Genomic DNA, 23,196 nt, shown 5'->3' on the forward strand with positions numbered 1-23,196 from the left:
CAATTATCTAGTTTTAAAAATTCTAACAGTGTAATCCTTCCTATTCTAAAAAACAGAAAAAAGAAAAACTTTTATAACCTACTCCCACTTATAAGGTGGTATATTCTGGCATTTCCACTAAAGCCGTACTATAAGCCGTACTATTAAGTTCTTGAAACCTATGCCCTAGGAACACAATCTCTCGAAACTTGTGGCGAGTTTGAAGCCTTCAAATATGGTCGGATAATAGACTGTATTTGTACCGTTAGAAGATGATTTTGTGCTAAATTCAGAGAGCCTCACCACTGGCTCGACTTTTGTATAATTAATTGTTTTATCACACCAACTTTCCACTGCATTCTATTATATCCTAGAGGAGTTTCTAGCTTCTGGAGTGGGAGGAACACTCATACACAGGAAATCATAAGTCCTTGAAGTATTGGCTTATGTGTATTCTTTGTAGCAAAATAACAAATAATTTTGAGAAATCAGAACATTCCCTTAATATCCTAGGATCTTCCCCATTCCAGCATATGTGCTAGTTATACTTCCATCAGATTGAAAAATATTGTATTCCAATCAAAGTTCCTGCTATAAACTTTGTCAAGGATCCCTACTGGGGTTTACTGTCTAACTTAATGCTTCTAAAATTATTACAAATGTTACTCCCCCCATCATGCTTAGAACTGCAAACTTCCCCCTTCCAATGAATTCACGAACAAATTTTCTTGGGATCAATATAATAAAATGGTACCGTGATTATTCATATTCTGGTCAGAATTCTCCTTTTGAAGAGATACTGTTAGAAATATTGAGGTTGTGACTAACAGAGATAATGAAGTCTGAATATTTGGGAAATATGAATAACATATTTAATTTTCTCAGGCCTTTCATCTAAGTTAATGTAGTGTAGAAATCCATAATTCATAGGTGCATTCTACTCTATTGGGTATTTATGGTGACTTTTATAGGTCACCTATTTTATATCCTCTAGTTTAGCAAACATAATATAGGTATTCATTCTCTTCATCACAAAAATTCTATTTGTTTTGAATAGCTTTGTCACCATTACTAAAGCTTAAAGAAAATTCCCAGGATCTATTTCTTCTTTTGGAAAATTTCTTTTTTTTGGATGGAGAAAGGTCTATATGTTAGGTTCTAAGGTGCAAAACAGGTATGAGGATATACAAGCTAAACAAATAAAATAATATTTTTTAAAGAGTTAAGGGTGTACTTATGATCCAAGATAAAGAGAGCATATATTATTATATACAAATATATCAATTTAATTGACATAATACAATACTGCAACAACTGCTCTCAAGATGGATAAAGAGCTGGTTCCAGAATCAGCAAGACTTGAGTTCAAATCTACCTCTGCTACTTACTAGTTGTGTGACCCTGGGCAAGTCACTTGACCATGGGCTGCCTTAATTTCCTCAACTGTAAAATGGAAAGAATAATACCTATTTCACTGGATTGTTGTGAGAATCAAATGTGATCCCTCCTCAGTCTCTTCATCTGTATTAAACAGCAAATGATGACCAGGATTTTCTCAAGTAACGTTAGAAGGCAATATGAAAACCTCAGGGGAATAAAACTCCACTTCGTGAAAAAAGAAAAAAGGTTTTTCTGTTTCTCTGTCACATAAATAATTGTCCAAGAGAACACTAGGAGACTGATTTACATTGGGAATTCCTGGAATGTTCCTACTGAGTCTCAGGATGAAGAATAAGATGAGAACCCCAAGGAAGAAAATGGAAATAACCACAGGATAATGAGGTGGAAAAGAATTCAGCATTCAACTAGTCCAACCTATGTGCAAAAAGGAATCCCAATTAAAATGTATTTTACAGTGCTCATCCAGCCTGTGCTTCAAATATCCAATGAGAAGGAAACTCACTGCATCCCAAGGCTACACACCTCACATTAAGCTAGCTTTAATGATTAAGAAATCTCTCCTGGTGTCAAGCCTAAGTTTGCATCTTTGTAGCTTCCACCCATTGCTCTGGCTTCTGTCATTTGTTGCCAAACAGAATCAGTCTAATCTCTCTTCTATAGTACAGTCTTTCAAATACTTGAAAACGTCTTTCGTGCCTTCCTGAATCTTTTCTTCTCCAGGATACACTTCTCCAATTACTTCACCTAAGCCTGGACTCCAGGCCCTTCATCATCCCAGTTGAGTTCCTGAATTTTTGTTGTTGTTGTTCAGTTGTGTCTGACTCTTTGTGACCCCATTGGGGTTTTCTTGGCAAAGATACTGTAGTGGTTTGCCGTTTCTTTTTCCAGCTCATTTTACAGGTGAGGAAACTGAGGCAAACAGGGTTAAGTGACTTCCTCAGGGTCACACAGCTAATAAATGTCTAGATTTAAATCCTGACTTCAGGTCCAGCACTCTATCCACTGTGCCACCGAATTGCTTCTCTGAACACTCTAAAATTTATCAATGTCCTTTCTAAATCATGAGACCAAGAACTGAACACAATGTTGCAGATGAGATCTGAGCAGTGAAGAGCTCAGAAGAATTATCACCTCCTTATTAGCAGAAGTGTTTATCTTAATGGAACGCAAATTGTTTTGGCTGTCACGTCATACACAGCTACTTCATATTGAATTTATGTTTACATCAATGTACATGCATATGTATAGGTGCATACATATATGAAAAACACATGTACTCAACTTTCAATATACCTAGATCTTTTTTCAAACTGCTGTCTAATCATGCCCTCAACCATCTTGTACTTGTGAAGTTGATTTATTGAACCAACTGTAAGACTTCCTATGTGTCCTTATTGACCTTTACCTTCCTAGAGATCCTTACTCCATCCTACATCAGGTTAGGTGTTTCTCCAGCTTTGAGTAGCCTGAAAATCTGATAAGATATGCTATCATATCTTGCCTTTCTCTGAGTCATCGATAAGAAATGTTAAACAGCTCTTGGTCCAACTGGTTTAACCAAAAGAAAGGTAGAGAGTGTTTTCAGAGGGAAATAGCCACAAATAGTTACAACGTGCTTTGTATCATCGCTGCATTTCAGATAAGAAGTAACAAAAACATTTTTTAAAATTATGTTTAAAAGAAATAAAGGAGAGAGAACGAAGATTTTGAACAATTTCCTTTACTTAATGGTGTGGTAACAGTTTGAGACTCTGGGCGCCGCTGTTCACCAATCAAGGAGAGAAATATATTCAGAGATCCAGCAGGACCATCCCCGCTCTCCATTTTCTAAGACACCAGCAAATCAGATACAGAGCAGCAGAGGTTGCTCGGAAATTCAGCCCCCGATTCCTCTGAACTCAGAAATCCACCGGTTAATGCTGATTGCCTCATCTCCAAGGAAGCCCCACTCGAAACATAGTGCTCCAGACAGAATATACAAACGAACAATTCCCCCGCGCTGCAGCAATGGCGGTTGGACAGAAGCTCGGATACCGCAGAAGGCAAGCCATTTTGCTTTGCTTTCTCCTCGGGACGCTTTGGGAGACAGGAGCCAGGAAAATCCTCTACTCGGTGCCCGAGGAGATGGAGAAGGGCTCTTTCGTGGGAGACATTGCCAAGGACCTGGGGTTGGAGCCGCGGGAGTTGTCGGAGCGGGGAGCTCGCATAGTGTCCCGAGGTAGGACTCAGCCTTTTGCATTGAATGTCAAAAGAGGCAGCTTAGTCACAGCAGACAGAATTGACAGGGAAGAGCTCTGCACCCAGAGCGCACAGTGTTTGATAGGTTTTGAGCTTCTACTTGAGGATAAAATGGACCTGTATTCCATAGAGGTGGAAATAAGAGATACTAATGACAACACCCCTCGTTTCCAGGCAGAAGAATTAGATGTTAAAATCAATGAAAATGCAGCCCAGGGAGCGCAGTTTGGGCTTCCTAGTGCATGGGATGCAGATGTCGGAATGAATTCCCTCCAGAACTACCAGCTAAGTCCGAATGATCACTTCTCCCTGCTTGTGCGAACTGGAGACGATGGAGCCAAGTATCCGAGACTGTTACTGGAACAGTCCCTAGATCGGGAAGAAGATCCTGTTTATCACCTCACCCTCACGGCCTCGGATGGGGGAGATCCAGCCCTCTCCGGCACCATCAGCATTCGCGTGATTGTCTTGGATTTAAACGACAACGAGCCAGTGTTTACTCAATCTATTTATCACGTGAGTGTTCCAGAGAATGTGCCTGTCGGAACTGTGCTACTCAGGGTGAACGCCACTGATAGGGATGAAGGATTCAACGGGGAAGTGACATATTCATTCCAGAATCTTAAAAGACCAGTTTCAGATATTTTTTACTTAGATTCCCATAAAGGAGAAATAGTAACTAAGCAACTGTTGGATTATGAGAAAACTAAGCTTTACGAGTTAGAAATTCAAGCCAGTGATGGACCAGGGCTCTCTGCGAGCGCAAAAGTGACTGTTAAAGTCGTGGATGTGAATGACAACGCCCCAGAAGTGACCATCACTTCTTTCACCAGTTCGGTCCCGGAAAACTCTCCACCTGGGACAATCGTTGCCCTTTTCAACTTACATGACCTAGACTCTGGGGAAAATGGTGTTGTCCTTTGTTCGATTCCAGCTAACCTGCCTTTCAAACTCCAAAGGTCTCTCAATAATTATCAACGTTTGGTGACTGAAGGCGTTCTGGACAGGGAGCAGATCTCCGAATATAACATCACGGTGACAGCTTCTGATCAGGGTACTCCTCCTCTTTTTACAATTACTCAACTTTCTCTGAGAATTACAGACATCAATGACAACCCTCCCAGCTTTAGTCAAACATCTTATTCTGTCTATATTCTGGAGAACAACCCCAGAGGCTCATCTATCTATTCCATAACTGCCCATGACCCCGACAGTGAAGAGAATTCCTATATCACTTACTCCATTGAGGGTGATGTTCAGAGAGATTACGTCTCCATCAACTCAGAGACAGGAGTCCTCTATGCTCTTCGATCCTTCGATTATGAATTGTTTCAAGATTTACAACTACAAGTAATAGCCCGCGACTCTGGGGACCCTCCTCTCAGCACCAAAGTGTCCCTGACTCTGTTTATCCTGGATCAGAATGACAATGCCCCCGAAATCTTGTATCCCACTTTCCCCATGGATGGCTCCACTGGAGTAGAGTTGGCCCCTCGCTCTGCAGAGCCAGGTTATTTGGTAACCAAAGTGGTGGCAGTGGATAGAGACTCAGGACAGAACGGTTGGCTCTCTTACAGTCTCCTCAAAGTCCCTGAACCTGGGCTTTTCTCAGTGGGACTGCACACAGGGGAGCTCAGAACTACTCGGGCCTTTGTAGATAAAGATATCCTTAAACAGAAGCTGGTGATTGCAGTCACAGACAATGGGGAACCGTCTCTGTCTACCACAGTCAGCATCACAGTAGCTGTAGCTGACAGAATCCCTGAGATATTCTCAGACCTCAGCAACCTAGAAGTTCCTAAGTCTTCAGATGACTCTAGCCTCACTTTCTACCTGGTCATCTCTGTAGTTGCTGTGTCCTGCTTGTTCTTCATTTTCATTATTGTTTTACTGACATTCAGATTGTGCCAGTGTAGGACATCGCGACTGTTGGAGTCAACTAATGACTATGTTGGAGGTGTCCCTGACACTCAGTTTCCCGGAATCGATGGAGTACGAGCTTTTCTTCAGACCTATTCACACCAGGTTTCCCTTAGCACAGACTCTCCACAAAGCCAGTTGATCTTTCCCCAACCCAGCTATGCAGACACTCTTCTAAGTATTCAGAGCTGTGATAAAAAGGAACCTTTATCAACAGCCAGAGAATTTCAAGAATGCAAAGATGAATCTGCTTTTATCCAAGTGAGTTTAATTCTTTCCTAATCTCTGCTCTGAAGGAATTGTTTCCTGGGGTTTTCATTTGCCTTCTTTTTCCTTTGGAGATACAGATAGTTAAACTTTTCATTTGAAAGATATTTAAAAGTATGTTGGATTTGGTTTGCTTTACTCTGCTGCTGATGTTTAAAATATGAACCATGTAGGATGGTATACTTTATAGTTTTACTTGTTTGGGGAATGAGACCTTTTCTATGTTGTTTATCTTATACTCCACTATTTAAGTTTTATTTTATTTTAATTTCATCAACATCTTTGGTTTTGCATCACATTTGTTCATGAATATATTCCTTCCTCCATCCCTTCCTAGCAAATCAACCCTTGTAACAAAGGGGGTAAAAAAAACAACAAAAAGCAAAGCAACAAAATCAATAAGCTCATGAAACATTTTTTAACAATGCATGCAATATCTCATACCCACAATCTCTATAAAAAAGGGAGGGAGCTGCATTTTCTCAATTCTTCTCTAGGGCCAAATTCAGTCATATACTGATGGCATTTAGCTCATCCTTTTATTTTTTTTTCCAGTTGTTTTGTAGTAGTCATTGTGCATATTGTATTCCTGGTTCTGATTACTTCATTTTGCAATAGTTCATGTGTTTTCCCATATTCTTTGAATTCTTCATTGTCATAACCATATGCGCTTTACACAAATGAGTGATTTTTTGACATTGATTTTTTTATTTTGAATTCTAAACACTCTCCCTCCTTACAGTCTCTCCTCCTCCCATTGAGAAGGCAAAAAATATGATATCAATGACACATGTGAAAACATGCAAAACATATATTCATATTAAACATGTTACATCCTCCCAAAAGCGAGAAAAATTAAGAAAGTGAAAAAATACACTTCAATCTGCATTCAGTTCATCAATTCTTTCTCTGGAGGTGGATAGCATTTTTTCATTATGAGTCCTTTGGAATTGTCTTGGCTCAGAGTAGCTAAGTCTTTCGCAGTTGTTAAAGTTTTGCTCAGAGCACCTAAGTCATTCACAGTTGTTACAGTATTACTGTTTCCGTGCACAAATGATCTCTCATTTCTGCTTACTACACTTTGCATCAGTTCATATAAGTCTTATCAGTTTTTTCTCAAACCAGCCTCCTTGATATTTTTTACAACGCAATAGTATTCCAACACCATCGTATACCACAACTTATTCAGCCATTCCCCAATATATGCACATTCTCTCAATTTCCAATTCTTTGCTATCTCAAAAAGAGCTTTTATAAATATTTTTGTACACATAGGTCCTTCCCCCTTCTTTTTTAAAAATTTCTTTTGTGTTCAGACCTACTAGTGTTATTGTTGGGTCAAAGAGTGTGCAAAGTTTTATTGCCCGTTGGGCATAGTTCCAATTTGTTCTCCAAAATGATTAGACCAATTCACAGCTCCACCAACAGTGCATTAGTGTATCTCTTTTTTTCCACAACCTTTCCAGCATCTGTCATTTTCTTTTTCTGTTATATTAGCCACTCTGATGGGTGTGAATTAGTTTAATTTGCATGTCTTTAATTATTAGTGATGTAGAACATTTTTCATATGATTATTGACAGCTTTAACTTCTGAAAACTTCCTGTTCTGATTCCTTAACTATTTATCAATTGGAAAATGGTTCTTACTTTTACAAATTTGGTTAGGTTTCCCATGTATTTGAGAAATGAGGCCTTTATCAGAGAAACTTGCAGCAAAAAAAAAAAAAAAAAATCCCCCAGTTTTCTGTTTTCCCTCTAATTTTGGCTGCATTGACTTTGTTTGTACAAAACCTTTTTTAATTTAATGTAATCAGAATTATGTATTTCACTTTCCATGATCCTCTCTATCTCTTGCTTGGTCATGCAATCTTCCCTTATCCATAAATCTGACATTTTTTCCCATGCTCTGCTAATTTGTTTATGTAATCCTTTATGTCTGAACCATGTACCAGTTTTGACCTTTTCTTGACATATTGTGTTAGATGTTAGTCTATGCCTAGTTTCTGCCAAACTACTTTCTAGTTTTCCCAGCAAGTTTTGTTGAATAGTGAGTTATTGACCCAAGAGGTTGGCTCTTTGGTTTTTTCAAACTCTGGAGTACTATAGCCATTTACTTCTGTGTACTGTGGACCTAATCTAGTACACCAACCAACCATTCTAGTTCCTAGCCAGTACTTGATTGTTTTGATGATTAACACTTTGTAATATAGTTTGAAATCTGGTACTGGTAGACTGCCTTCCTTTTTTTTTCATTGATTTCCTTGATAATTCTTGACCTTTTGTTCTTCCAGGTGAGTTTCGTTATTATTTTTTCTAGTTCTATAAAATAATTCTTTGGTTGTTTGATTGACATGGCAGTGAATAAGTAAATTAGGTAGAATTGTCATTTTATGATATTGGCCCAGCGTACCAATAAGTAATTAATATTTCTCCAATTGTTTAGATCTGTCTTTGTGCAACAAAAAAAAAAAAAATTGCAATTGTGTTCTTATAGTTCCCGAGTATGTCCTGCTGGGTTTTGTTGGCAATATATGGAAATATCATTAATGTATATAAGTTTATCCTGCAATGTTGCTGAAGTTAGTTGTTTCCACTAGATTTTTTTAAAGTTGATTTTCTATGATTCTCTAGGTATGCCATCATATCATCGAAGAGTGATAGCTTTGTTTCCTTTTTACCTATTTTGTTCTTTCAATTTCTCTTTCTTGTCTTTTTGCTATAACCAGCATTTCTAGTACAACACTAAATAATAAGGTGATAAAGGACATCCTTGCATCACCTCTGATCTTACTGGGAAAGCTTCTTGTTTATCCCCATTAAAGATAATGCTTGTTCTTGGTTTTAGATAGATTCTATTTATAATTTTAACACAAGCTCCATTTGTTCCTATGTTTTTAACAGGAAGAGGTGTTTTATTTTATCAAAAGATTTTCCTGCATCTATTGAGATAATCATGTGATTTTTGTTATTTTTGTTATTGACATGGGCCTAATATTGAACCAGCCCTGCATTCCTGGTATAAATCCCACCCAGTCATAGTATAGAATCATTATCAATTGATGAATGACTTGAATGTGTTCATAAGTCTACTTGTTTAGTCGTTTATGTAAGAAGCATATGTTAAACCTACCTAAGTTGTACAAGATCATTTCATTTTTACAACCTGTTTCTTAAATGAGGAATGAAAGGTTATTTGTTTAGCTTTTTTCTGAGTAGAATTTCAATTGCATGACTTTAGAAAGTTAGTAGCATCTGAATAAATCCCCAGGCTGTGCAGAACGAACTCAGGAATAGGTCTAAAGCAGATTCTTGTTCTAAGATTCAGTACAGAGCTATCTGGAAGGTCTTCATCAGTCTTCTAAGGCTTCTCAAAAGTAAGCATTTGCATATCTCTTGTATCTCAGTTCCTCCTAGACGCTGTGTTATCAGTGTATGTTGTGTGTCAGTATTTGAAGAAGGTCCTTATATTGATTGATGTTCAACAAAGCATCACTGCAGTAATAGTTGGTCAAATAAAAGAAGAAACTTGACCATAAATAAAAATAGCTTATCAAAGGGTTGACACTTATTGTTCTATTAGAAAATGCGGTGAAACAACTTAATGTGATGATATGTATGTTTGATTACATCTTGTCAATTATATACTTGTTGCTTTTTTAAAAAAAAGGAAGTTTGGTGTTTTGCTACACTTTGTAGTGTTAACTTTGAGATATACTGCATATACAAGACTCCCAAACCATAAGGTGATTTCATTGAATCAGTCGAATAACTCTTCATATCAACGAAAATAGGAGCCGAAATCTGATGCCATTTAATTGTGCATTCATACGGTATTTGCATGTAATTCGATGGCTGACACAATAGACATTGCTTTTTATCTGTTAGTTATCCCGGTGATCTTGAAAAGATGGATCTTCTGGTAATTTGATGTAAAAACATTTGAGTTTCCCTGTCTTCCTTCATCATAAAATGAATTGCAAACCTGTTGTAGTATCTGAGGATGATAGCACTTGTGGGGAAATCTTACGAAAGTTTTCTTGTGGTTAGGAAATTCGTGACCGACTGAGAGAAAAATATAAAAAATACATTCATCACTTTAAAAAATAAAAACTGTCCACTGTTCCATTACCAATCCCAAAGAGCTCGTAAATTTAAAAGACAAAAGAAATATTCAATGAAGAGGAGGTAACTCGTTAGATAAATTGCCTCCATCCTTTTGACCCAATACAGAATGGGCAGACTAATAGCTTTCCTTAGAGTGCAAAAAATGACCCAAATAAACTTCCAGTGATCTTGATGTTCACATCACTGCAATGGCAAAAATAGGAGCTTAGAAAGTCCTTATTTAGTGAGTTCATACCATTGTGCCTAAAATTATTTTTTAGGAGCTTGGAAGAATTAGGTGCCTTCCTGTTGTCAAACATTTTAGGGCTGATGTGGGTACTAAGAAATATTAGAAATTGTGCATTCAACCATGAAAAGAGTCTTTTTCTTAACTGAGAACAAAATGTGTTAGAGGGATAGTGAAATATGGAAATCAGTAACTATAATCAGCATAGAAATTCTAGAGTGTTTTACTTTGAAGCTCATGGCTTTGTGAAGTAAGTGCATTATTATCCCCCTTTAAGGAACCTGAGACTCCGAGAGTCTTTTGCTCAGTCACAGTTGTTTAGTTCTTGAGACAGCATTTAAGCCCATCATTCTATCCATTACAGCATGGTTTTCAATATAAGTAGGTTACACAGCTTTCTATGAGATTTCGTCAGTGAGGATGCCCCACAGTAAGTGCGTATTATTTCAGTGTGGAATTGAAGTACAAATGGTGGGTAATGCTCAAGAAACCTTGCAAGATTTATTTGCTCTTGCAAAAAAAACAAGGGCAAAAATTGATTGAATGCATTGTGGCTGGAGCTAGAGGCTTTTTAATGGAAAAAAGAAAGAACGCTGGTGGATCTTCTGGTGTTCAGAAAAGAGTAAAAAAAATGTGTAGAGACAAAATTAAGGATTCGATATTTCAAAAAATTGAATTGCTACATTGAGCAGAAGCAGAAAATAATTTTTAGCTGGGTAAGCTATGTCAAGGACTGCAGTTTCCACTGAGGACTCTGAGCGCCGCTGTCGGACAGCACAGAGGCAGATATGAAACAGATCCATTTGTGGGAACTTCCTGCTGGGAGATTTCTCTGCGCAGTCATAGGGCTCGCATCTTAGAGGAGAATCGGTATTTCAGTCCCTGGCGCTAGCTACCCCGGAGACCCTGCACAGATCCGTCACCACACAGAGTAGGGCTACTTACCCTTGGTCGCCGAGACTCTTAGAATCCTAGTGACAACTGTAAACGCGAAACCAGGTTTCCCTGAGTTGGAGAGAAAGCTGGAGAGAGAAAGAAGAATGGAAAACCAGACGGGCAGGGTACTGGTGCCGCAGGTACTGTTTCCATTCTTGGTGTCTTTATTCTGCCTAGCGCTTTCGGAGCAAATCCGCTATTCTATTCCAGAAGAAATGGCGAAAGGGTCTGTGGTTGGGAATCTCGCTAAGGATCTGGGACTGGAGGTCCCAGACTTGCGAACTCGGAAACTGCGGGTTAGTGGAGAAAGAGAATACTTTACTGTAAGGTCGGAGAGCGGGGAACTAATGATCAGAGAAAGAATAGACCGAGAGCAGATATGCGGGAAGAAGCCTTTGTGTGCCCTCGATTTCGAAACAGTCGCTGAAAATCCACTAAATTTTTTTCACATAACGGTGGAGATAGAGGATATAAACGACCATTCGCCACAATTCAGTCAAGATGACTTTGATTTGGAAATAAGCGAATCTACCCTGCCAGGAGCCAGATTTATCCTTCTATCAGCACAGGATGCAGATGTCGGCATCAACTCTCTTCAGAAATACCACCTCAGTCCCAATGCCGATTTCTCACTAGTGAATAAGCAAAATAAAGATGGCAATAAATATCCAGAATTGGTATTGGAGAAGTCCCTGGATCGGGAGTCACAGAGTTTTCATCAATTGTTCCTGACTGCTGTGGATGGTGGAGACCCTGCTCGAAGCAGCACCACTCAGATCCGGATCAAAGTCACAGATGCTAATGATAATGCCCCAATCTTCAGCCAGGATGTCTACAGAGTCAGTCTTCCAGAGAACTTGCCTCGGGGCTCCTCCGTGTTACAAGTGATGGCCACAGACAAAGATGAGATGGTCAACGCAGAAATCACCTTCTCTTTCCGAAGCACAGGTCAAGGCTACTGGCAGGTATTTGATCTAGACGTTAATAGTGGAGAAATTACAACTGCAGAAAGTATCGATTTTGAAAAAAACAAAGACTACTCATTGGTAGTGGAAGCGAGGGATGGAGGTGGACTGGTTACACAGAGCACAGTTGAAATTGAAGTGTTAGACGTAAATGACAATGCTCCAGAAGTTATACTACAATCCATACCCACTGTAATTCCAGAGGACATTTTGCCCAACACCGTGATTGCATTGATCAAAACACGTGATAAAGACTCTGGACACAATGGAGAGGTCTCTTGTAAAATAAAAGGTAATGTCCCATTTAAAATTTCATCTTCTTCAAAAAACTCTTACAAATTAATGACAAATGGGCCCCTGGACAGGGAACAGATCCCAGAGTATAACGTCACCGTGATTGCCACAGACAAAGGAAGTCCCTCTTTATCCACCAGCAAAATCCTCACCTTGGTTGTTGGTGACGTTAATGATAACTCTCCTGTTTTCCTACTCCCTTCTTATGTCATTTATGTCCCTGAAAACAATCCCTCTGGAGCCTCCATTGCTAGAGTCTCAGCCTCTGACCCGGACCTAGAGGAGAATGGCCAGGTGTCCTATTCCATCATCGGCAGTGACCTAGCTCCTGTGCCACGATCCTCCTATGTGTCTATCAGTGGCCACAACGGGGACATCTTCGCTCAGCGCTCCTTCGACTATGAGCAGATCCAAACCTTCGAGGTGATTCTTCAGGCCTGTGACTCAGGCTCTCCGACCCTCTGCACCAATGTTACCCTAAACGTGTTCATCTTGGATCGAAATGACAATGCCCCAAACATTCTCTACCCTACCTTGAGCCCAGACGGCTCAGCAGTCTTCGACATGGTCCCTCGCTCAGCTGAACCAGGCTATCTGGTCACCAAGGTGGTGGCGGTGGACGCTGACTCGGGACACAATGCCTGGCTGGCCTATCATGTATTGCAGGCCACGGATCCGGGACTCTTCAGCCTGGGGCTGCAAACAGGCGAGGTCCGGACAGCAAGGAGTCTAACTGAACGTGACTCTGCCCGGCACCGACTTCTGGTCTCGGTGCAGGACCGAGGGCAGCCCCCTCTCTCTGCCACTGTGGCTCTGCACCTGGTCTTTGCAGATAGCCTGCAGGAGGCGTTGCCTAAAATGAAAGAGGAGCTCTCTGATATATTAGACCCTCAGTCTGAATTACAGTTTTATTTGGTAATAGCTTTGGCTGTAGTCTCGGTGCTGTTTCTCCTCACAGTGATTCTGGCCATCACACTGAGACTTCGGAAATCCTCCAGTCCCAAAGTGTGGGGCAGTTTGCAACCAAATCTTTGCTCTAAATCTGGACCCGGTCTTTCCACAAACTACAGCGAGGGTACTTTGTCTTATTCCTACAATCTCTGTGTGACCACGGACCAGGGAAAGACAGCATTTAATGTCCCCAAGTGCAATGGTCCCTTAAATCCAGGACAGGATCTCCTTTCCTTTGATTCATCTCGGCCTTCATATCCACCATTTGGGGTCGACGATTCCATTTCCTGCCCTGAGACTCTAGTTATGGTGAGCTTTCTTTTATTTGACTATCTTTTCTTTTTCATTGCTGTATTCAATTTCCACATTTTCTCCAAAATTTATATTATTATCATAGTTTGTGATTCATTTCAGGAATCTTATCTTAATCACAATCTTAATAATCTTGGTTTTGCCATTTTAGTCTTCAAAGCGTTTTATTCTTCTGGTCAAAACTGAGCATTTATTTTATATACACACCTGAGTCTGGTTAGTTTGACAAATTCAAGAAATATAGTAATACTTGTCTTGAAATCCTGAAGGGTGGCTCCGCTCTTCCTCCTTGATTCAGCAAAACTTATTAATGTGGGAAAATAGCTAGTTGTTTTTAAATAAATATTATATATGCAAGCAGATTGTGGAAGCAGGGAAGCTTTTTACACCAGTGTTAAGATATGATTAAGATTTCTTCTCCTTTAGCTACTATCCCTTTCTATCGTTATAGTAACTAAAGAAAGAGACACTTTGTTCCTTATTCTTACTTACTGAATCGTTGTCAGCTTGTTGTTCCTCAAGTTTACTCCATGCAAAATACACTGCAGCTTTTCTCTTAGCCAAAATTAATCTCTTTTCTAGCCTTGGTTTTACTTAGCTGCTAGAGGAAGACTTTTTTATGAAAGAAAAAAAGAATTATTATGTTTCTATCAATATATACAACTCCAAACCCTCATAATCATTTTTTCTTTCATTCCACAAGCAAAGTTTAAAAAAAAAAAACCCCAATAGTACCTTGTTGCTTCTAAACCTAAACCCCTGGGGCTAGATTAATTCTGCTATAATTTCTCCCTTCATTTCTAATATATAGCCAGAACTATCCTCTACCTTCACTTAATACTAATGTTCTTTATCTATTAGGTTTTTTTTTTTGCTTAATGTGCTTAGTAAAGATTCCAGCTCTTGACTTTCTTATGAACTGCCTAAAATAGAAAACAAATTTTCAATAGTCATCTCAACAGAAAACAAACAGTTTTCATTATACGTTTTTACAAGGTAACAATAGAGTTGGTACATATAGTTCTTTTCCCTCCTTTAAAAAAATGTATTTTATTGACATTTTCTGTTTCTTACGCCATCATAGTAATCCCAAGTATTCCTCCCCTCTCCCTCTCAGAAAGTCATCCCAAATATTAATTTTTTACATAATTCTTTAACACACATTTAGTGTGAGAGTATCAAGTTTATATGATTTCTGTTCCTGTCTCAAATTATTGAATTCCATCAATTTGATAGCTTATACATAAGAATATATTTAAGAGAGGCAGCATGGTATAGTGGATAGCATAAAGGTCTCAGAGTATGGAAGATATGGGTTCAAATTCTGCCTCTGACCTATACTGAACGTGTAAGCCTGGGTAAGTCCCTTAACCTCTCAGTGTCCCCAGAACTCACCAAGGTCATAATTTGAAGAACAGCTGTGGTAAAGGGAATTCCCTACAGCAAATGAGATTATGGGCCCAATAAATTAATTATTTAAGCATTCTTTCACATTGTGTCTCAATGAAAATTTGGGATTGCAAGAAGAGAAGTGTACTCTATATTTTCTTCTAAAAATTATTTTAGAAAGAAAAGAAAAAGGACAGTCATAGCAAAACTGTCCTCCAAACAACATTAATATCCGACAGTGTTGTCTAAATGAAATCCTTAGTACAAATTTGTGTTGTATATTTTAAAAGAGTTGTATTCTTTTATACACTCATACTAAGAGTGTAGCTGGAATATTTAAATTAATACTTCCCAAAGAGACGAGAAAGTAAGTAAAAATATTCTTTCCCTGATGAAATATATAGGAAGAACAAAGAACTCTCTTTCTAAAGACATTTGTGAATATCTGCCAAATGTGAAAAGGACCTTAGAGTTCAAATTAGGACCAATAAATATTTTATTGGAATTTAACATTCAATTATACTATAGAACTTTATCTCCTCCCCTATGCTCTCAGAACAAAAGAAAGGTAACTTCCTTCAGAATATAATAAGTAAAGAGAGAATGGGGAACAATGTTATGTAGCAAGAAACAAAGCATATGATAAAGGTTAGGTGGTTTTCCTTTTCTTTCCAATGACGTGTGCAGCGAATGTAGTAACTGGTTAGGACTCTGGGCGCCGCTGTTCACCAATCAGGAAGAGAACTACGTGGGAAGCTCCAGCACAACCCACAACTCTTAAGGCTCAAAGCCCCGGCATATCAGACATACACAGTCTGGGGCTGCACAGAGACTCAGCTCCTGTGCTCTCCAAGCTCAGGGCTCAACCTTTGGATGTCGACAACTTGCGATACAGAGGATACAAGAAGTGATCTAGACAGTCTGAATTACTGGAAAATCGGTTAAACCAGCAGCAAGAAAGCGATGGCTGATTTTCAAAGGCGCCGGGACTGCAGAGGGCGAGTCCTGCTTTGTTTCTTCCTTGGGATGTTGGGGAACAGCCGGGCTACGCAGATCCGTTACTCAGTGCCCGAGGAGATGGAGAAGGGCTCTTTTGTGGGCAACGTGGCTAAGGACCTGGGGCTGCAGTCGTGGGAGCTGGCGGAGCGCGGAGTCCGCATAGTCACCAGAGGTAAGAAGCAGCATTTTGCTCTGAATATCAGAAGCGGCAGCTTAGTCACCGCGGACAGAATAGACAGGGAGGAGCTCTGCGCTCAGAGCGCCCAGTGCCGGTTGAATTTCAATGTGTTGGAGGAGGACAAAGTAAAACTCTTTGCAGTAGAAGTGAAAATAACAGATATTAATGATAATGTACCGAAATTCCAGGTAGAACAAGTAGAAGTTAAAATCACTGAAACCGCAGCTCCGGGAATGCGATTTCCTCTTCCGGAAGCATTTGATCCGGATGTGGGGATGAATTCTCTCCAGAGCTACGAACTGAGCTCCAATCACCACTTCTCTCTGCTTGTGCAAAACCGAGCTGACGGGACCAAATACCCAGAGTTGGTGCTAGAGCGAGCCCTGGACCGGGAGGAGAAGCCAGTTCACCACCTCATCCTCACGGCCTCTGATGGAGGAAATCCAGTGCATTCCGGCACAGCTCAAGTCCGCGTGACTGTCCTCGATGCGAATGACAACGCTCCAGTGTTTACTCAGTCAGTGTACAGCGTGAGTATTCCGGAGAACGTGCCTAGGGGGACAGTTCTGCTCACGGTGAATGCCACTGATCCAGATGAAGGAGTCAATGGGGAAGTGTTCTATTCATTTCGGAGACAGGATGAAAAAAAACTAGAGATATTCCAGGTTAACGTAAGGACTGGGGAAATAACAATATCTGGAGATCTAGACTACGAAAAATCTAACTTTTATGAAACAGAAATACAAGCTGAGGATGGCGATGCTTTTTTAGCAAGAGCTAAAGTGCTGGTTACCGTTTTGGATTTAAATGACAATAGCCCAGAAGTGACTATCACCTCTCTATTTAGCCCAGTGACAGAAAATTCTCCCCCAGGGACTGTAATTGCCCTTTTAAACGTGCATGATCGAGACTCCGGGGAGAATGGCCTTGTCACGTGCTCTGTCTCGAAGAATCTTCCTTTTAAACTAGAAAAGTCAATTGACGGTTATCATCGTCTAGTGACAGACAGAGCCCTAGATAGGGAGAAGATTTCTTCATACAACATTACCATAACAGCTATAGATCAGGGAACACCACCACTGTCCACAGACATTCACATCTTCTTGCAGGTGGCAGACACTAACGACAATCCTCCTACCTTTAATCAGTTATCCTACTCTGCCTACATCGAGGAGAACAACGTTAGAGGGGCTTCCATTTATTCTGTGACCGCCTGTGATCCAGACAGCGAAGAGAACTCTCACGTCACCTACTCTATTGAGGAAGACATCTTCCACGGGGTACCTCTATCCTCCTACATCTCTATTAATTCAGAGAATGGCATCCTCTATGCTCTGAGCTCCTTTGATTATGAACAGTTCCGGGACTTGCAACTACGAGTGACGGCTCGAGACGCGGGGAACCCGCCTCTCAGCAGCAATGTGTCTCTGACACTATTCATCCTGGACCAAAATGACAATGCCCCAGAAATTCTGTATCCTGCCTTGCCCACCGATGGCTCCACAGGAGTGGAGTTGGCTCCTCGGTCTGCAGAGTCAGGTTACCTGGTGACCAAGGTGGTGGCAGTGGATAAAGACTCTGGTCAGAATGCCTGGCTGTCCTACCGTCTACTCAAGGTCACAGAACCTGGCCTTTTCTCTGTGGGTCTACACACTGGAGAAATCAGAACTGCCAGGGCTTTCATGAACAAAGATTCTCTCAAACAGAGTCTGCTGGTGGTGGTCTCTGACAAAGGGGAACCGCCTCGGTCTGCCACTATCACTGTGACAGTGGCAGTGGCCGACAGCATCCCCGAAATCCTCTCAGATCTTAGCAGCCAAGAGGCCTCCTCTGACCTCGAAGACTCTAGTCTCACACTCTACCTAGTCATCGCTGTAGCTTCAGTTTCTTCCTTGTTTTTTGCCTTCATCATTGTCCTGCTGGCGCTCAGGATATGGAGGTGGCGGACTTCCCAGCCCTTAGGTCCAGGCAGTGACCATTTAGACAGTGTCCCTGCTTCACAGTTCACGGGCATCGATGGGGTTCAAGCTTTTCTCCAGACTTATTCTCATGAGATTTCTCTTACCACTGACTCTCGGAAGAGCCATTTGATATTTCCCCAACCCAACTATGCTGATACCCTCTTAAGTCTGCACAGCTGTGAGAAGACAAAACCACTCTTAGTACCAGAAGATTCGAGGTGTTCCATTCATGATCCTCCTTTGACTCCCGTGAGTTTGTGTTCTCATCTAATTTGCTCTTGTTTCTTCATTATCTAATAGGGTTGGTTTTGGTTTAGTTTGTAGTGTGTGGTTTAACAGGAATTTCGGCAAGATTTTTTCTGCTCCTATTTGGCTTTTGTTGAAACTACCATGTTATTGAAATGCAATGAATGTGTTGGTATCTACCTCATTCATCTAGTATTTTTGTTAGTGTTCTGTATAATCATTACTCAAGTATCTATGTATAACATTTAAATTTGATCTCTAGCGGAAACAATAGTTTCTTCCAGTAATTATCTAAGTTGATTACAAATCCCTGCTAATGAGGTCAAGTCAAGAGTTGAATTCTCCCAAATGACATTAAGCAGATTATATATTCTGGTTACTTGAATCAAAATTTTAAGACTATATATACTTTTTTTTTAAATGCTACTTTCTGAAATAGGGAGCTGATGAAAAGCACATAGAGCAAAATACATGGTTTTCTCTGTGTGTGTGTTTGTGCGTGCGTGCGTGTGTATGTGTGTAATTCCTGTCCATGACCTCCTAAACAAATGTCACTTGGTAGTTATCTTCTGAGAGAAAAAAAACCTAGGTTTCTTTAAAGCTGTATATCCATGAATCATATAAAGATACACCAAAAGGATGGTACAGATTCCTTCGTTCTTATTCAATTTAATTTCATTGAAATTCAGCTTATACTTTGGCCTTCCTTCTGGGGTTAATGAAAGATTTCAATTTCATAATGAATGCCAAAGATCCAACATAGATGCCTCATCTGAAGTGAAGACACCTCTGGGACTTAGAAGATGATGCCAGGAAAACACAGACTTTGGAAAGTCCTATAAAGATGGAAGGGGAAGATAGGTAATACAGTGAATAAAGCACTGGGCTTGGAATTATGAAGATCTGAGTTCAAAATTGGCCTCAGACACTATCTGTTGTGTAATGCTAGACAAGTCACTTAACCTCTATATGCCTCAGTTCTCATCTGTAAAATGGGGACACTTTAGAGAAGGAAATGGCAAAGCACTCCAGTCAGTGTCTTTGCCAAGAAAACCCCATTTTTTCCATGGGATCACGAAGAGTCAGACACAACTGAACCACCACCACAACAATAAAAATGGAAAGAACTGGAGTGTAGACCAGTGACAGATACTGCCTCCAACATCAATGGATCAATCTAGCTAAATTTGGAGAGACAAATCAACAGGTGATGAATTTTTTTGGCAAATCTCAAAGGCCCCCTTAAGTGGTAGAATACTTTCAGTCCTTCCTACTTAAAGAGATTATCAGCAGGGATAAAGGCATGGAGCATCAAAACACTGAAATGTTGAAGCAAGAGTTCTTAATTTCTTTCATATTTGCTACTCACTCAACATGAGTTAAAGAGAGTTCTGGAGGAACATTTTAGCAGAGATGATGCTTCTACTTGCTCTTTGTGACCTCCAGTTCATTTTCCTAAACTCTGAGCAGAGTGAGGAAACAGTTCCATAGAACGTTGAGCTTAGGTATGCATCTCCCAAGAAAAGCCAAAACTCACTCAAGATTGCTCCTAAGAAAAAGATTTAAATTTCTGAGTTTGAATAGAGAAGGCCTATTCCAGTTAATTAGCTTCGACTAAGTGTCCTCTTCCCATTCTTCACCTCATTCTTTTTCTTGGCTTTGGAAAATTTAAAGATTAGTGTAGAAAGAACTGGTAAAACTGGCAAAGGATTGGTTCCTGGTGATACTTTTGGTGATTATATTTGGTTTGTTCACTTACTCAGCATTTCTTAGAGTCTTACTTTAAGGCAAATGAAGGTTCTTTTGTGCCCAAAAATGAGTTGCAGAAAAATGGCTTTTTAAAACTTCTTTTGCAGAAGTCTGAATTTAGAAAGGTTTTGGAATAAGCATAAATGAGAGGTTTGTGGTGTAGAAGTCTCTCTCGGGATTTAATAAAGAAATTGGAAAGAATAGGCTTTGAAATATCGTTTAAAGCTGACACTAAGAGAATTGAATTAAAGTTCAAATTATTTGGCTATCATGGACTGAGTTAGTGAGCTACAATAATAAAATATGGGACTGGGAAGATTGATTCTAGAAATCCACAAAGCTTTGCAGTTCCTAAAAAAACCTCGGAGCGCCGCTGTTGGCCAGGACGAGGAGAGAGATGGCTAAGCGATGCCCTGTTACTTCCTGCAAAGAAATTTCCTGCACAAGCAGGAGTCTGGGAGCCGAGAGAAGACCTAGTGCATACCCACTTAGTATTCTTGCTGCGCAGATCTTGGCTCCCAGAACAAACGGCTTTTAAGCCACAAAGCAGAGGCACAGGTCCGTTTTCCTTCGCCGTGGACTATTAGAACGTTGATTTAAACTACAGTTTCTCGGGATCACAGAGCTGAGGTCAAAGAATGCGGCGCCACTCTCGGGAGCCGGGAATGACTCTGAGGAGGCAAGTACTATTTCCTTTCTTGGCTTCTTTGTTCTGTTGCGTGCTTTCCAAGCAGATCCGCTACTCTATTCCAGAGGAAATGGAGAAAGGGTCGGTTGTGGGGAATCTTGCCAAGGAACTGGGACTCAACATCCCGAATCTGCCGGTTAGGAAACTGCGGGTTACTGGGGAGAAGAAATACTTTACTGTGAACGCAGACAGTGGAGATCTACTGGTCAGTGACCGAATAGATAGAGAGCAGATATGCAGGAAAAGACAGGTCTGTGAATTACAACTGGAAATAGTGGTGGAAAATCCTTTAAACATCTTCCACGCAGTTGTAACCATTCAGGATATTAACGACCACGAGCCACGATTCAGTCGAAATGAATTAAGTTTAGAAATCAGTGAGTCTGTACTGCCGGGAACTAGATTAATTCTTGAATCCGCAGAGGATCCAGATGTTGGATTCAATTCTTTGCAATTTTACCAAATTAATTCAAACCCCTATTTTTCCCTGAGGGTGAAAGATAATCCCGATGGCAGCAAATACCCAGAAATGGTGGTGGAAAAACCCCTCGACCGAGAAAATCAAAATTCCCATCACTTGATCTTGACAGCAGTTGATGGGGGCGATCCCATGCGAAGTGGCACTGCTCAGATCAAGATCAGAGTCACGGATGCTAATGACAACCCTCCTGTCTTCAGTCAAGACGTCTACCGAGCAAGCGTGTCAGAGAACTTGCCCCCTGGTTCTTCGGTGCTGCAAGTGACAGCAACAGATAAGGACGAGGGGGTCAATGCAGAGATCACCTTCTCCTTCACAAGGATCACCGAGGACATCTTATACAAGTTTAGACTGGATCCCACCACTGGAAAAATCACTATTAAGCAGGCTCTGGACTTTGAAGAAGCAAAGGTATACACGATGGATGTAGAAGCCAAGGATGCTGGTTCTTTGGTTGCTCAATGTAAAGTTGTTTTAGAAGTTAGGGATGAAAATGACAACACTCCTGAAATCACTTTAACGTCTCTGTCCAGCCCTATTCCTGAAGATACAGTGTCTGGGACAGTGATCGCTTTGATTAAAACATATGATAGAGACGCTGGAGAGAATGGGGAGATTGTGTGTCATATAGAAGGAACTGTTCCCTTTAAAATAGAATCCTCTTCCAGGAATTACTATAAATTATTGACAGACGGGGCTCTGGATCGAGAGCAGACCCCAGAATATAACATTACCGTGACCGCCACAGACAAGGGGAATCCCGCTCTGTTCACCAGCAAAACCATTTCCTTGTGCATTTCGGACATCAACGACAATCCTCCCGTTTTCCTCCAACCCTCCTACGTCTTTTATGTCCCTGAAAACAACCCCTCTGGAGCCTCCATAGCCCGAATCTCAGCTACCGACCCTGATCTGGAAGCTAATGGCCATGTGTTTTACTCCATCCTCAGTAGCGACTTGGCCCCTCTGCCTGTGTCCTCGTACATATCAGTCAGTGGTGACAGTGGAGACTTATTTGCTCAGCGTTCCTTCGATTATGAGCACGTCCGTGCCTTCGAGCTAATATTGCAGGCTCAGGATGCAGGTTCCCCCTCCCTCCACGCCAATGTTACCTTGAAAGTGTTTATCTTGGACCGAAATGACAACTCCCCGAATATCCTCTACCCACCAATGGAACCCGACAGCTCTGCCCTCTTTGACATGGTCCCTCGCTTGGCAGAGCCCGGCTACCTGGTCACCAAAGTGGTAGCAGTGGACGCTGACTCGGGACACAATGCATGGCTGGCCTACCACGTGCTGCAAGCCACAGATCCCGGGCTTTTCAGCCTGGGGCTGCGAACAGGCGAGGTCAGGACAGCACGAGCTTTGACTGACCGAGACGCAGCCCGGCACCGCCTGCTGATCTCAGTGCAGGACGGAGGCCAGCCCCCTCTGTCGGCCACTGTGGCTCTGCACCTGATCTTTGCCGACAGTCTGCAGGAGGCTCTGCCTGAGATGAAAGAGGAGCGCTCAGACACCTCCAATTCCCAGTCTGAGCTGCAGTTTTACTTGGTAGTGGCTCTGGCCCTAATATCTATGCTGTTTCTCATAACAGTGACACTAGCCATTGCCCTGCGACTTCGGAGATCCTCTCGTCCTAAAGCATGGAGCTGTTTCCAAGTGGATCTTTGCTCCAAGTCTGGGCCCAACATCCCCCCACACTACAGTGAAGGGACATTGCCTTATTCCTACAATCTATGTGTAGCATCAGACCCAGGAAACACAGAATTTAATTACCTGAAATCAATTGACCAATGTCCTCAAGGTCTTTTCAACACAGATAATGCTTCCATGTTATTCAAGAATAATTTAAATGGTGGTGTCAATTGTCATCTGAACACTCTTTCACAGGTAG

The 23,196-nt window shown here is 41.0% G+C and overlaps 1 protein-coding gene across 18 annotated transcripts in view; it reads left to right on the forward strand.

Moving 5' to 3' along the window:
• Window positions 1-23,196, forward strand: part of LOC140518407 (protocadherin gamma-C4) — a 204,745-nt gene that overhangs the window by 93,175 nt on the left and 88,374 nt on the right. The window contains exon 1 of one of the 18 annotated variants that reach the window (XM_072630572.1): window positions 4-5,799. The exons of 14 other annotated variants lie outside the window; for them this stretch is intronic. In XM_072630572.1, coding sequence (XP_072486673.1) covers window positions 3,388-5,799 — 2,412 coding nt within the window. In that variant the 5' untranslated portion in view covers window positions 4-3,387. Of the gene's footprint in view, window positions 1-3; window positions 5,800-5,872; window positions 13,612-13,709; window positions 18,391-18,426; window positions 23,193-23,196 lie in introns of those variants that run through there. 3 more of the 18 variants (XM_072630569.1, XM_072630560.1, XM_072630568.1) reach the window with 3 other exon arrangements.

The sequence above is a fragment of the Notamacropus eugenii genome, chromosome 1, assembly GCF_028372415.1.
Source record: "Notamacropus eugenii isolate mMacEug1 chromosome 1, mMacEug1.pri_v2, whole genome shotgun sequence".
In the NCBI taxonomy this organism is placed as follows: Eukaryota; Metazoa; Chordata; class Mammalia; order Diprotodontia; family Macropodidae; genus Notamacropus; species Notamacropus eugenii.